Raw genomic sequence first — 16,544 nt, 5'->3', positions numbered from 1 at the left:
ACTTTCTCTCTTACAATACGGTTTATTATTGTAAAGGCAATGGGAGAGATATTAGAGAAATGGTATTCAAAAGTCATGAAAGATTACAATTTTGAAGGCCGTTCTAAGCGAAACCATACGAAACATGTTCCTAGAACTTAAAAGAACGGTGATGACAAACTTTAAGGTTTTATTCTTCTTTTTTCTTCTTTCAATCATAAACTTGGGAGATCTTTCAGCTGTATTCGCTAAAAACCTAACTCTAACCATATCTTTACAGGCACAATTTCATAGACAAAAGAAACAAGGCGTAAACATAATGACTAAACTCTATTATTTTCCATTAGGTTTACAGCAGAAAGTATCATGTACCCTAAATATTACGGCATCGATCTTATCATTGCGTATTTCCCATTTTTTTTCTTCTGCGGGAGGTTTCAATATATTTCAGGAACTTGTGGGCGGTGTATAATTTTCAAAACTAATTTTCTCTGAAATTGTAATTCTACCACATGAGGTACACAGTTTTTCAGAACTGTCACAAATATTTATGTACATATTAAGACCCTCCACGAATGCTTATCGGACCATCGGCCGGACAAAAACGATTTTTATCTTTATGTCTTAGTTCGTGGAATCAAGAAGTCGAAAACAATTAGGATACATTTTAAGGCTTTTCCACAGCACGTAAAATGAAGAAACAATTTAAGTTGGCAGTTAAAGTGATATGAAAATTTTCGCTAGCCAAACCACAAACTTTGAACAGTTTTTCTCAAAACACACGGTGACACAAAGTGGCATGACACCTAGTCACACACCTTTGAACAAATGTAGATTATATAGGGGAGAAAACCTTTTCACTAATTAAGTTCCATATTCACATATTGTATCTAAATTGAATGTAATTTACCCAGACAAGAGAATCTGCATATTTCCATTAGATTTCAGGTATTTCCACGAAGTGGAACGTTCATTGAAACTGAAGAACTTGAGCACCGGGAGGGGTAGCCATATTGGCGAGTACTGCTGCTTCTTTACAGGGCAACCACGTTTTTTTATTATTATTATTATTTTTCCTTTTTAAAGAAATAACTAGTGATAACAGAAGGTTGGAGAGACAGAAAGGCCTCTAAAATTTAAAGTCAACAAATTAACAGCAGCTGACCAAAAGAAAGTCGAATATGGAGACAACATCAGTTTCTACCGATTTTGGACCACATTACTGGCAAATTTGAATAATATCGAAATGCCGTTCGAGGTTTCGCGTTTTTCATCCCGCGAAGAAAAAAAAAACCAACAACAGTTACTCCATTTCCGTCTTCGCGCAGTAAGTTTGCGTCAACATTTGAACATTACGGGAACAAAGAAGCTCAAGTTTAAATTATCAATTGCCTTCGTACAGTATCTCCAAAGTATTTCACGTTTATTGCAGGGAGCAGTTGCTATCTCCTGTTTAGACCGAGCTGATAGTTGCTGAAAAGTTTAACGACTTGTTCAAACAAACTCAAACGGTGATGAAGCGAGGTCAAAGTGTGAAGATTGACAATGGAGAGAACTCTATTAGTCATACAAGGATGGAAGCTGTGTTTTTACTTTGATGTTGTAATTCTGTAGAAAAAGAATATATCGCAAAGTAGCTATGGCCGCTCGACTGTTGGTTTTGTTGGGGAGCATCGAGCAGCCTGGAACATGATATAAAATAACTTTACCTCAATGATTTTATGCCAGATAGTGATAAGGAAGTCGGGCTAGTGAATCTTGTGTAATTGTCTTTTTTGTCTTTTCTGTTTTCATCACTGAAGGTCAAACAATCATTACCATGTGTGTTGACTAAATTATTGGAAGTCAATTTTAATTATAGTTTCGTTCGCTTGCTTTACTAATTAGCGACATGTTTTAAATCTACTATCAAAGAAGTCTTTCATCAGTGCTATTGCATGACATGAAGGACTGTAAACCGGCTTTCCTGACATGCTTGTTCACGATTAATTTTGGTTATTCCGTGCATGGTCAAGCAAGCTTATTTTTATCCGTGTGAAGCCTCTTATCTTTAAGACTCTAAATGATACGCTTGCTTATTCTTCACTCGTCAAATAAAGGAATTTGTAATATTTATTTTTAGCATTATTCATGTTCCCGAAAGTTTGCTTCTTTCCCGAAGAGCTGAAGAACCCCATAGAATTACAATTTCTGCTTTTAAGATTATTTAGCGGCTATCATTTGTAAAGGTCTCTAACTTTAAATCTTATCACTCCGTATCACTTGGAACAAAACTTTTTTGCCGGTTTAAGAAGATCGTGCGGAGCGCCCTGCCTGATTCATGTAGGTTCCGGCAATTTGATTCTTTAAGAAAACAAAGTTTTAACGATAGGCAAATACACTTAAAACTGTTTACGCAGGGCAGAAACTTTCTCCAAAGCAGGATGCTAAAACACAAGAACATAACACTTTTAAAAGCTTATCTGTCCGGAAATCATGCGCAACTTAGGTTTCGCAAGCTACGTCCCATGACTTATTTAGGGGAGGTCCGACATGAGAAGTTATTAACCAGCAATAACTTAACGCACAGAGAAGCTCGAGCATTGGATTGGAAGAAGAGGCAAGATATTCTACAGGAAACAGAAGTACACGGTAAATATCAAGGTAAGACTTAAACCAACCACGATTGTATTCTCTCGAAGGTCAATTGAGCTCTCAATTCTTGGTTCGCGGAAAAGAGAGAGAGAAAAAAAAATCTTGGACATGTCCTTCGCAGACTGTCAGTTAATTGAGCTCAGAAATAAGACTTGTAACTTTTTCTTACCGTGAAGCTGTATTTAGCAATTCTTAATCGCGTTTGACAATTAAAGTATTTATGCATAAAAATTCAGCGAGGGTTAAAAATTATTTAGGCTGTCTCGTGCGTGGAATTTGTTCATAATTTGAAGTGGTCGCCAATTGTGTACTTGAAATATGTCTATGTTACAAGCCCAGCAGGCTAACATGCGAGTGAATCAAACGAGGTTTGCTATATGTCTTTAAATTCGCCCAGAAGGTTTTTATTTTCGACACATAATGATAAAACACGAATGAGTTAATAAGCCTTTTACTTTTGTTTCAAAAAGGCCACTTCAAAATGATCTCCGTGGAAACCGCCTCTCAGTCGAATTATTCTTTTGTGTGGGCCCTATCAAGTAATTTTGAATTAAAATTTCAAAATTGGTTCCGGAAAAGCATGGATGTGCCAAGATATTAGAGGAAATAAAAACATACAACAAACAGAATAGCTCGACTATCAGCTTACGAAGTCTGTGGAACAAGCAGTTATAACTTTTGGATATATCTTCGCTGTCTCCATTGAGAACAATACTTTCTGGAAAACAATCGACAACTGGATTATTTTTGACATACTCGTGATCTCGGCAGCGGGAGAGAATCAAATGGAAACAGCCGGGAATATAACGTGTGGGAGTAAAACCGAGTTAAAGTGTTTGGAGGCTAAGAAATCTTCATAAGTTTTAATTCAATATTGCTGACACTGCGGACAAAAACTACGGTTGGATTAAAATGTGTTGTTGTTTTTATAAAAGTTCTAGAAATAATCTTGTGCAATCAAAACACGTGCACACTCTGATTTCACTTGATGTCAACGTGCTCTTTGGCGAGGCGTTCCCTTTAACATGTTTTATCAGAGATTTTGACATACAGCGGAGTCAGGACCCTGGCTGAGTGCTGTCATTGACAGATAAATGCCAATGGCGTCAGACTTATTACCAAAGAGAGTAGATGACGTCATGCTCTCATTCGTAGCCGGTGACCGCTCTTGTGTGCGGCTAGCCGAAATGATTTTTACAAGGCCAATAGACTATCACGTCTCTTGACTGGGCTGAATATTCTGCACGGCAGCAAGTCAATTTTATACGTTGAGTTGAAAATCGGAAGGTGTGAAAATTTCTCTAAAAGGTATGTGCGACAAATTCGTGACTCACAGGACTTTGCCCTCGTGGCAAGGTAAATTCAAACAACGAAAAAACACTGAGGGGTCTTATATATATATTTTTCTGATTCGACAAAATGTCGTTTTGACTGAAATGGTATTTTGCTAATAATGTGGTAGTTTGTAAATAAGAACTGTGACTTGTCAAAATAAAGGATGGCGCAGACTGTTCTATTTAGTTCAGAAGAATGTAAGCAAATTCATTTTTCCTCATATTTTGTCGTTTAATTTCTTGGCACGCAGATGAACACGTTTCACCAGATTAGAATCATTGTTTTGGTCATGCTTGGCATTTCCCTCAGCAACAGCAGTCCGTTGGAGAGACTGAAACGTTCCTTAGACGATGAAGCAGACAGCCCGTGTATCCCAGGGGTATGGGCATGCCCCGGGCTTAAAGAGCGCAATATCAAGACGCTCAGTGAGTCCCAGAAAACCTTCCCCGAGCCGGCCAAGGTCGCCAGTGCCGTAACCGCCAAGATGGCGGTGGAAGATAGCCCAAGCCACGATGCTGCGACACAGGTTGAAGGAGCGAGAACCGAGAACAGTGTTAACACCTATGACGATGACCAGTCAGAAGACAGCCCGGACAAATGTCCCCTCGGAGGCTTGAGTTGTCGCAGAAAACGAATGCTGAACAGAATGCTGAAGCACGTGAGACGGGTGGAGAGATCGGCAAAGAAATGTCCTCCCGGAATTTGGGTGTGCTGAGAGAAGTTTGAATATTCATCTCAGATTATTTTGACGAAGTGAGCAACAAACCAAACATTTAATACCTCAACAACTGGCATTGTAGTTTCGCTTTTTAACTTATTAGTTGTAGCTTTCCAATTCATTTCAGTTAGGAGAAATATATTTAAGCTTATTTTAAAGAAAGTACCTCAGTTTAAGGGTTTTAGGAACTAAGTTTTATTTATAGCATTCATATCACGGTGGTACTATTTGTGACGATTTATTTAGCCCTTGGGGCAAAATATCGCATTAAAAACAAGGTGGTAACTCGAATTTCTTTGTGTGTCTTTTTGTAAAGCAGCAGCCGGAAAGTACTGGTCGAAGAACGAAAGCGGGAAACAACTTAAGTGGGACTATATCTTGGGATACTTGTGATAAGTTTGAAGAAGAGGCCTGGGGAGAAAATTGGGAGGAGGGTTTTCATTCTCTCTCCTCTTTTCCCCTTTATTCGAGCAAGAAACTTCCCAACCTTGCGCCCTGGAGGGGGAGTTGAAGGTGTCGCTATTCCTTGGGGATACTCAGTGATAAGTTTAGAGTAAAGGCCCGGTGGGGTTAGAGAGGGAGGGCTTTTTCTTTCGTTGTCTTCACTTCCCCCCTTTCCGAGAAGAGAACGACTTCCCTGACTTTGCCCCAGGGTAAGGGAGGTCCTGATGAGGCTGGAATGCTTATGGTAAAGTTTGGAACAGACCCCCAGAGGAGACTAATCTGAACGTCAATCAAGCTTTATTTGACACTGGCCTAAAAGATATTATGCTAAAAGGACAGACAAATTAGAGACGTTGTCATCGAGCGCTATTTTAATTATGAGTGATCGATCAAATCAACAACACATGACGGCGATTTTTCATTTCTTCACGTGCGAACCTTAAAGACACGTTAACATTATCCTTTTGTTCTGAAAACCTTTTAAAAAACAGAAAACATTTTTCGTGTTTCTATCGAGTTTGAATATAAATCTACTGGCGTTCCTCACTATACATTCTGTTGTAGATAGTGAGTAGCCTAGCAGTGTGCGATTGGTAACAAAATCGCGTCTGCTTCTTTGGGTTTTGGAAGTGTCTGTAAAGAGGATATAGATAAAGTTTTGAGCGACTAGTAGATTTATACTAAAACAATTACATTATTCGCTCTCCATAAAGTTTTGAACGACTAGTAGACTTACACTAAAACAATTAAATCATTCGCTCTCGGCAATTTCCATGCGTGATAGTTGACTCGGGCTGTGCACGCGATAGACTGAAATCTCGAGCTCATAATCTAATTGTTAAACTGAAAAGAAACACGAAGTTTGTGAGGACGAGAAATGCTGTAATATCACGAACTGCATGCGTGCTTCTTTTTTTATGCATCAGTCAGTCAGTGTTTCTACATAATGACGCATGATAAGGCTTGGCTGTTTCCGCTGGAAAGTGTCAGTTCGTCAAACTTTCACGAGTGCTTTTGAAACTGGATTTGTTCAATGAACTGATGGGTGCGCGAAAACACCTTCAAGTTTCAAACAACAATTCAATCCACGTGCGAATGGCTGGTTGAGGGAAATCTTGTTAGAAGGCTACTAAGACAATTCCCTCTCGATTTCGACGAGATGATAGCTGATTTCATATGATCTAATTGTTAAGTACGGCTTTTGGCACGCGCTTCCATGAGGGTCGTTTTCTGAAAGAAAATAGTTTTCATCCTTTCGGGAGAGAGAACGAACGCCCCCACCCTTTTCACTGATGTGAGTTTCCCACGGGACTGAACCCATTTTCATTTCGTCCCCCTCTCTATTAAGCACCACCACTGACACCCTCCACGTTGAGTCAGCTCTATCAAAGATCAGCATTTAAACACGACGCATGAAAATCACGAGAATATCGGAGGCACCGTAAATTGCAAACATTTTTCCAACTGTTCTGAAGCTCCCACTGGTTCGTTTGATCTTTTGCTTTCCAGGGCGTGATTAGAACGCAAGTCGCTTTATTTAATTTCCTCAGTTCCACCATATATTTTTCCGCACCGTTGTTATCTGAAATCGAATGACTAAGATATTGTGGCCTTAAACTGCAAGACGTTTAAGTCACTTATGTAGGGCAGAAACCTCACTAGAACACTGAGGCACTTGTCGCCTTGTTACGTAACAGGATAACCACAAGTTCATTTGTCTATGACGTTCTACAGTCTGTGAAGTTCTTTGAATACTTAGCTTTTGCTTGAAGGAATAAGTGGCATGCAAATGTACCCTCTTTCTTTGATAGTCTTGTTTCAGATTAGAGCTCTTAATAAGGAGCTGTGCTGTCTATATCATGTACCTTATTACATGAAATTTTCGCGACACGTTAATTTCGCGATTTTGAGGTTCGCATATTTCGCGACACCTTAATTTCGCGATTTTGCGAAAATTTTACATTTTGACTCACTTTAATTTCGCGTTTTTGAGTGAGACACACTATATTTCTTTGTCAATGTTATTTAAGATGTCCCTGAATTTGATCAAACAACTTAATCAACAACGTCCAAATAAACAGAAACGCAACTAATTATGTAAACAGTAACAAGAAAGATGTTCTCACAGTCAAAATGATTGTTATAAACGTGTGTAATGGTAACAAAGTCGCTTTTTATAATTATTGACGTAATGTGAGTCACTTAATTTTCGCATCATGTTAATTTCGCGACATTTAATTTTCGCGTCACTTAAATTTCGCGATTTTTTTTAAATCGCGAAATTCGCGAAATTAACGTGTCGCGAAAATTTCATGTAATAAGGTATACATTTTTTGTTTAACTTGGTCAGGAATTAAACTGAGCACAAAGTTAACCCGATCTTCTACTAGGCACCCAGTCTCTATGGTGTACATTGGGACGGTTTACTATATGGAGCGTTTTCTTGCAGCAGACAATAAGAAATGTTAGCATAGGGAGAGAGCTTATTTCCTAAAGAAGAGAACTTCTATCGTTTGGGAACATCAATATGGCCACCGCGACGTCATGTGAAAACGCTTATAACAAGGTGCTCCTTGATGTAACCTCTACCCGTCACTTGTGCCACGTGCCTTTCGGAGACTTTCATGGCCTTGGCAGAGACTTTCATGGCCTTACTGAGTCAGTGCCCATCCATGAAAACAAAAGTCAAAAGTAAAGGACAAAAAGGTCGGTCACGTTTTCAGAGATAAACTGTGAACTGTTGACACGTGTAGATCAGTTTCAGTTCAACCGCCTGTGTACATGTAATCCTAACCTTCCATCAAGCGTTCTTTTTTCTGCCAAAAAAAGAACGCCAAAAAAAGAACTCCTGATCGCAGGTTAGCGGTGTAATCTGTGTCTTGTGACGCTGTTGTGATTGCACAAACAGTTTTTTTTTTGGTAGCTGGCATCCCTTTCTCTTCAAGAAAGAGTTCTTTTTTGGGAAACGGAGTTTGTTAATTTCGGAACTTTACAACAGAGTGGATTGGTGGTAGAGTCCCGCTTTTGTGGTATCCTTAGGAGGGATTTCCTATAGTAAAGAAATGCGTGACAAATACAAGAGTGAGTAGCAGCGGTAACATATAGCAGAACCCTAGGGGAGAGAAGGGCGAGGGGTAATTCACGTGCCGCCGCAAAGGAAATAGATTGATAATTCGAGAAAATTAAGCGTTCGACTTTCTAGTTTGACATAGGCGTTTTTCAATGCGAACTATACCGATATTTTATGGGATATTAATCTTCCAACTCTCTGGTATATTATTAAAAATTGGATTATTAAATTATGCAGTATAAGAGTTTTCATTGGCTTAGCCATAATGGTATATGAGCCATTATACCATGCCCTACAAATTTGGTAAGCTTACAAGTAATCTTTTGGAGCGTTTTTATTTTTATTTTACTTTAATTTTCTTTATTTTGGAGGGGTCTTTAACAAAAAAAATTATTCCATTTGCGCTTGTTGGTGGTATGAAATGATTATAGCCAACTCGGCTATCTATCATCTTATATCCAACGCGCGCTCGTGTAATAACTGTTAAGTGTACATATGTTGAAAGGGGAGAAGAGATTTTAGAGGTCACGTTTCAAATAAGTATGGAAAATCATATTTTGGGCAAGGGCGGCACACTAACACAAAATATACATTGGGAGACTGCTTTGTTCTACAACAGAATGAGTAATTGTCGGCTACGATTAACCACCTCACGTGTGACCGCAGATGTTAAAAAAGAATGGAGGACTGGGAAAGAGACAAATCAGTTGACAATAAAACGTGATTAGGCACGCACAAAACAATGGGACACGCGAATTTTTTTTTCAGTTACTTTATACACTGTTTTTTTTTTTTTTTTAAATAAGAATATTGTTTTTCCAGTCGAGGCTGAATATTCTAATTTTTCTGCCAATTTTAGCTCGAAAGTATTCTAGTGAATATTCTTAGATTATGGTGTATGACATATCTGCTTTGGAATGTATTTGGTGTCTGGATGATGTTTAGAATAAAGCGGTTCTTATAATGGAATACTCGCCGCTTAATTTTTTTTACTCATTTGGACCAGTTGAAATAGTTTGCAAAATAAAGGGATATTATAGTAAGCTTTAATATTTTGTCTCTGTCTCAGTAGACAAGTTTTAAGACCAAAAATGTTGCAAAATGACTTAAAAATTCTCATTACCGAGTTCTTTTTGAAAAGCACACGTGTGAAGCAGTGGGGGTTTTTGTTTCCGTTATAAGGAAAAGAGAATTCACAGACACAAACCAGAGGAAAGAGTACTGTGCAAGGGCTTCTCGCCAGCTACTCATTTATTTCGTTTCATTTGTGTCAGTTGTTATTAGCCACTGTCCTGAAAAGACAGAGTCGACTGTCCAGAGAGACAAACAGCAAAATGTAAGCACCACTGTAATTATATTGCAAACCTTATTTTAGTGCATGTATAGCATTTGCAGGGAACATTCACTCGCCAGTAGGACCAGTAGCGCTGAAAAATTTCTCAAGGTGCTGATCCCCGTGCTGATCCAACAAATACAACGTATGCGTTTTATTCGAGCCCATGTGGTAATTCTGAGATCAGGAAGTCGAAGAAAGAAGGGAAAATCGTTTACTTCTCCCTCTGCTGAGAAGCATGCATACCACCATACCAGAATCAGTTAAAAGTAAGTCTTCGTTATAGGTTCTTCGGTCATGGGTCACCAACTTGCGTGGCAGCGCTTAAAGGGGAGGGAGAGGGGGAAACAGGCTAATGGGTCACAATCTTAAGCAACATTTCATGGAGATGGGGGAATGCTCAGTGAATGTTTGTCTCTAGCTCTTTTAAGGGGTCCTTTGATTTTAAAGTTGATTTTGTACTATGCAAAAACAAAGTAGACCACAACATAGCTGAATCCTCGGCCAAAGGATTGCCGATAAGTTTCAAGCCGTTATACGTATAAAACAAAGCAACGCAATCATGAACATTGTCGGGACATTTTGGTACGTACATCAACTGCATGGGTCTTTCCCCCAAAACCTGAAACGTTTGGCTCTGCCATCGTACTAAATCATCACTAAAGTGTTAACACGAAGTCCGTCCTTGAAGCTTTTCCTGTTCTTTGCATCATTGTACCTCCTACTGCGAAGAAACGGCGTCACGAATATTCCAGGCAAAAACGTACGTGCTGAAACAAGGGAGATACGGTAAATGACCTTTGTACCATAGAGAGAGGCAACCGACATGACAACTGGACCCAGTATGTCCTAGAGGAACGAATGAATATAAAATCTAAAGTTTAAAATCTCAATGGCCAAGACTGGGGCCAATTTTAATTCTTACATAATAAAATATGCTTCACTTATTAAATGTTTGACGTGAAAGTTTTTGTACAGTCCGCACGACATTTGAAACGGCACGTTTATCCTTTTGTACAAAATAACTGAGATTCTACGCGCGCTCTGATTGGTCAAAAACCTATCGTTTAGTGTGCCGGTAAACACATGGTTTCGGTTACGCAGCACTAATAACCGGACAAACTGAAAATGCTTGAACTCACCAGTGCATATTTTGATTTATTACATTTATTCCATATTACTTACTAGTTTTCAGGACATTTAGTAAATAGATACTTTGTTACAACGGAAAACTTTAGATACTCTTCGGTTCCCTCAGTGTACAAAACCTACGTTTGTATAGATATATAATAAACAGATGGACACTTTATAGAGGCCATTAATCTCGAAATTCGTGTTGTTGAGTCATTCCAAGGCCAAGCTGGCATGTGGTTAAGTTTCACTTCCTTGGTGGGCGGGTTTTCTAAATTACAGTGTTTCAAAAGGACTTACAAACGCGGAAACATATTTGCAGTAGCATTGTTGCTCCTAATGATTGTTGGGTGAGAAAAACCAGCGGGAAGCAAACGCTTCCCTCTCCCGCTGACCATGTTAAAGTACTTTATGCGCAGTGAAGGATGCGCAATGCAAACCAAACATGACGTCACTGCACTCAATGAACTGCTGCTGTGTGCGTTTTTTCGCGTTTTTTCGCGTTTCTGATGAAGGGCGACGATGACAGAAGGATACCAGGCTCCGATAGTAGCTGAATCCCGAAAAGAAGGGAAAACGACGGAGCCTTCGCTTTGAAACATTCAAGGAGTTGCAGTGATAACCCTATCTCAAAAGTATTTCCTCATTTGCCATCAGGATCTTAATCCCTGCTTGAAAAGAATTGGCTCTATTCCATTTCCTTCTTCTTTTAACAGTTTTCAGATGTTTATCTTAAAGGAATTTCGATTCTCAGGCGCGAAATCCGATAAATAGATAACTTACTAATGACGCTGATAGGCATACCTACCATAAGTTTAAATAATAAGGGAAAACCTGAAGAAAATTCATTCCCTCTGAAGTAATCCCACAATGCTGGTGTTAATGAATGGTTTAGATCTCATATCTGGCTTGATTCCTAATTATAATAGTTCGGTTACCTTTAGTTCGAAAATTAGAGATGTAACTGATTATGGATTTTGGTCGCGCTTAGGTTGATCAGGAAAGAACCCTCATGATATAACCATCACGATATCTTTGAGGCTTGAACCCGCGGAAGTAAACAGGCCGTCATTCTTTGTGGATGGTTAAGATCAATCAGACATCAAATCTCTAAAATTTCGACACTTAATGGATTGTCTTTATCGTCGTTTAAGTAACTACAGCTTCCATTTACGTGTCTGTTTAAGAATGTTATCTTAAAAAAGCGGAGGCCGCGCTCACATATTAGTTTCATTTAAGGGTTTTGTTCAAATCTTTCGTCAACCTTCATCGCTCCTTTCACATGGGAGTCCCCCGATCTTTTACTGCGAGTCTGCACAAAGCAGCGAAACCTGAACGTCCACTACTGTAGTCTAGTCCTTCATCAGTTGCTCTTACTAGAATCATCACGCAACACGCCTATATGATCATAAATATTTATAAAATAACTGAGATACTACGCGCATTTTCATTGGTCCATAGATATGTTTAGATGAGAGTATGTAAACACGGTTGTGACGTTTTCAATTCGCGCGTATTCTTGAGAAATATTTTATAAAAGCAGTAGAGTACTTTTTCCGCGTTTACATAGCCTCATCTAAACACTTGGGAGGTTGAGAAAACTCTCGAAAGTTATGCCAAGCCCCGACTGCGTCTCGGGTTTGCGTATCTGTCTCAAATTCTCCGAAGCCCCCTCGTGTTTAGATGAAGCTGTGTAAACACTAGTCTGCTGGCAGCCGGTTTCTTCTCTTAGGGTCCCTTAGACGAGTGTTTAGTCATCGCGAACACAAAAGGGCAGTATGGCGGTGGCCGAGTGGGGAAGAAGGCGAGACGTGCGTGCCGCACCCATGTCTCGACCCATTCCCCTTTACCCTAAAGCGTCATTCCTCATAACCCCTGCTGAATTTCGAGAGAAAAACAGACTGCCAGCAGTCTATGTAAACACGGAAAAAGTGCTCTATTGCCTAAATATGCACGCAATACATATGAAGTGGCGTTATTTTTGGAAAAGTGGAACTTGTCGGTACCTTAGCCTTACCGTTGGGAGACAATTCAGTGCACGAAACATTGCGAGAGAGGTGTCGTAACCCTTCTTGGTGTTGTAAGCGACAAAAAGTAGAATCAAATTCTAAACGTTTGCAATGATTGCTAAACAGGAAACATTGCGAGACTTGTTCGCTTCAAGGTGTTTGAGTACGCAAGGCAAATTTTCGTGCAGCGTGCGCAACTCAGTTGCACGAAAAATAAGTTGCCGTTAGGCGGTGTCTACTCTTCTGTGCCTGCTGACAATGTTTTCGTCGATCAAATTGAGATTACTTCAATTCTGCTCCGTGAAAAGGTTTTAAAATTCTCGTGGCGGCAGAGCTGTTTGTCCAAATTAATATTCCAAACAAGAAAAAGTGGGTGACTGTACAGAATTATTCTGCGCAATTAGCAATTTTTCTAAAAATTCTTCAAAAATCCTTTGGCTGGGGGCACTGCCTGTAAAAGTCATAGAGCATTCGTTGTTACTTCATTTTAGGGGATAACGTTTGTCCATAGTTCCGCTTAGGGGTGCTAAAAACAACAATGACCGTCGTTAGAGTTATCCCAGTACCTGAGTAGAAAACTTTCAGTGTTTCTCGACTGGTTTTTGAAATATAGGCATCGTCACTTTAAAAAAGTCAACGTCATTTAATTTGTTGTATTAGAACTGGTATTTTTTGAGCCGCGCCCACAAAACTGAGGAGTTTTGAGTAACTTTAACGGGTCCTTTGTAGTAGCCTGCGTCGCAGACAGTCTAAACCGCCAATTTTATGACACGTCCGCCTGCAACGCAGGCTACTTTTATAGGGGAGTCCCCTCGGGCAAATGTCCTTCACAACGCAATGCTCGGCAAAACAATCAACCAATATCATGATTATTTCGCTAAAATTAACGAGGAACGCGGGAGAAAATTTCAGAAACCCTGTAGGGAAAGCTGGCGCGTTCGTCCCTTTCTATTGTAGGAATGCGGCAAGATTATACCTTAGAGCACGTCCGATTTCCGTAGTCATTTCTCGGGCGGCCAAGGTCCAGTGTGACCTCGAATAAGTCTGCCAAAAAGGAAAATTGTTTTTCGCGTAGTTCGAGCAAACTTGCCGCCAGAAATCTCTTCTTGTTCGTTTCTTTAAAGAGACGTTTTCCTGCATACGTGCTCGTTGAAGCAGACATGGAGTCATAAATGTCACAGAGTGTCAGACAAGAATCCAAGCTGTTATCGCTCTGACCCTATCTGTTACAAACCGATTGTTTTCTAACCTTGTAACACAGTATCTTACTGGGAGCTTCGTTTCATATAAAAAGGTGTTAAAAGCTTTGAAGTGCAGTATTTCAATGCAGCAGGCAGAACTGTACTAACCTCTTCCCTAGTGTTTCACCCAGCTAAAATTTCCCAGTCATCCCGAGGGTGTGTTAGAAAGAGAGAGCTCATTTGCACTCAGATAAATTGTCCGGGAAAAGCTGGGGATTTCATACGTGACAACAAGGAATTAAGAGGTATGTGCACGAAAACTTGCACAAGGCAGGTAGATACTTTTTCTATCGATACTGTGTTTTTGCTCATTTGAAACAGCTCGTTTAAAGCTTTCGCTGCGCAAAAATGGAAGTGGAGGTAAAGCGGCTCCACAGTGAATGAGTAACTATATGTGACTCCCATGAAGTGAAACTTGTGAAAGCAGATCGTAATTATAATTTCCTATTCCTCTTGCTGGTAGAAATATGTCATGTCACACCTGAGAGAACTTAGTGTCATGAGGAACAGACAAGCTTCCTTTGTACGAGACTAAGAAGTTCAAAAAGAAGGCATGAGACAAGTTTGCACTGCATGTTTAATGTTAAACTGCAGGTTTATTCCAATTATCGGTTAAGAATTGCAGTTAGCGTTGAACTGCCATACCTTAAGAATGTCCTCTCGAAAACAAGGCAATTCAAACAATTTCAGTTTTAAGATCATTTGATTAAGAATGGAGCGAAGGTCTACCGTGATAACCAAGGAGTCGAGAAAAACAAATCCAAATCAGTAGGCCTTTTGATTGAAGGACTATGATTCGATATTAAAAATCGCTATGATGGATGCGTTCAATTCTGGGAACTCTGACGCTAAAAGAAAACATTGTTCTACTTACGCAATAGCATTTTTTCCTCCTTTCGTCATCTGCCTTGTTAGGGGGAAAAAGAACACAACAAGTGTTTTCTTTTTCAATTTACGGTTACTGTACGTCGCCGTACGCGATTAACGCTTAAAAAGTTTAAACAACTACAGTTTGCTAGAGTTCCGGAAAAAATAAGGAATAAGCATAAGTCCTATACCACTTTTTCCCACGTCTCAAGCTGAAATCATATATCTTTGGAGCTTTGACCGTTGACTCGAAAATTTCAGTGACGTACTTTGCAAAGTTGTCCTGCTGATTTCTTTAGCGGAAATTCGTCTTGATAATTCTCTTTGAAAGTAAAGGCGTACATGTTTTAAAAAATTTCGTGATCACGCTAATTATAAAGTAAAGTGAAACAGTAAGTCAGAATTCACACGAGATGACGCATGAATTGCCTCCTGCTAAACGGGCAGGGAAGGTCTCCATTGATTCAGTAATAACCTAATCGGTAATTAAGGTCAGTCTCAAGACTATCAAATATGCAATATTATCTGCTCTAAATATCGTATAGACTGGAGAATACCGGATCAATTAAGGCAGACGCTCGCGTAATGAGAAAAAAAAAAAAAAACACTGCCGCTAATTTCTGAGAAAAGAAACTTACGTTTCCTATCTTTCTCTCTTTAGTTCAGCACGGAGCAGACATGGTAATAAAGGTCGTTATCATCATCCTCCTCGCAGCAAACTTCGGGCACAACTTCCCTGTAACTAACAAGAAACTGCCTTCCACATATGATGACAAGGAGTGTCCTCCCGGATTCTTGCCCTGTATTTCAGAAAAAGACAGAGACGTTCCGGGTCCAGCCAGGGGGAGGAGTTCTCCAAGCCCAGCTTCTCCCAACACAACTACTGCAAATGCCACTGAGGCGACCGCTCCAACCCCATCTCGTGCCAGGAATCATGGCGTTACTGAAACGACAAGCAAGGTTCCTCCTGGGGAAAGCATGGAGGGGACATGGGACTCTAAAGAGGGCGAGCAGCAAGGAAGACACATATGTCCCCCTGGGATATGGGTTTGTTAAGCAGGCAAGAAAATACTCACAACGCCATCTCAAATTTGCCTTTCTGGAATTAAGTGCATTATTTTTGGCTTACTAAGGCAAACTGTGTGACTATGAGACAGAGACAGAGAAAATAAATTGACGGAGAGTTCAAACAGCACTTTATTTTGAGTGCAAGTATATCTGTTTATTCCAAGTAGCTTTAGAAAGACGCGCGACAAGGCAGAAAGCTTGTAAGTATGTCATGTGACAACAACAGAGTTCACCGAGTGCCAATTTTCTTCTCAGTTAACCTGTTATGTTTTCTCTATTTATTTATTTTGTTCGAGTGACTTTTGTTAGTAGTTATATTTAAGTTTATGTTATAATTGATGTTAGAAAGAAAAAAGTAGAAAAACCGAAACACACGCTAACAACTAATATTGAGCATAAAATTTATTTGTTCAAACCTTGTATTTTGAACTTTAGTAAGACACATTGTTTTCTTTTCGAAAATCATGTTCAAAAAAGATTGCTGGATTATAGAAAAAGTACAGTGATGCATGGTTTCGTTTCGAAAAACGATAAGTAACAGATCATATGAGGATGGCTAATGCCCGGGGGGGGGGGACTCCCAAATAAAAAGGACGGGGGTGCTAGTCGGAAATTTTGAAAAGAACCTTTAAGAGGTACCAAAATCCTACTTTGTGGGCGTAGATTGAAATGTTTTTCACCCCTAAAAGGTACTAATTCTTTAACAACACATCTC

General features: G+C 39.6%; 1 protein-coding gene across 1 annotated transcript; it reads left to right on the top strand.

Annotated features, from left to right (window-relative positions):
- Nucleotides 1-2,411: 2,411 nt before the first annotated feature.
- LOC145483799 (uncharacterized) lies at nucleotides 2,412-5,589 on the top strand. The gene is made up of 2 exons (XM_081462347.1): nucleotides 2,412-2,622; nucleotides 4,199-5,589. The coding sequence occupies exon 2, from the start codon at nucleotides 4,199-4,201 to the stop codon at nucleotides 4,661-4,663; it is 465 nt and encodes a 154-aa protein (XP_081318473.1). The 5' UTR covers nucleotides 2,412-2,622; the 3' UTR covers nucleotides 4,664-5,589.
- Nucleotides 5,590-16,544: the final 10,955 nt, after the last annotated feature.

This window comes from Orbicella franksi, chromosome 1, assembly GCF_964199315.1.
Source record: "Orbicella franksi chromosome 1, jaOrbFran1.1, whole genome shotgun sequence".
NCBI lineage: Eukaryota > Metazoa > Cnidaria > Anthozoa > Scleractinia > Merulinidae > Orbicella > Orbicella franksi.
This window is presented reverse-complemented; position numbering and strand designations above follow the sequence as displayed.

Excerpts from the sequence above, each read along its gene's own strand:
- LOC145483799 (XM_081462347.1), top strand. The coding sequence starts at position 4,199 with ATGAACACGTTTCACCAGATTAGAATCATTGTTTTGGTCATGCTTGGC.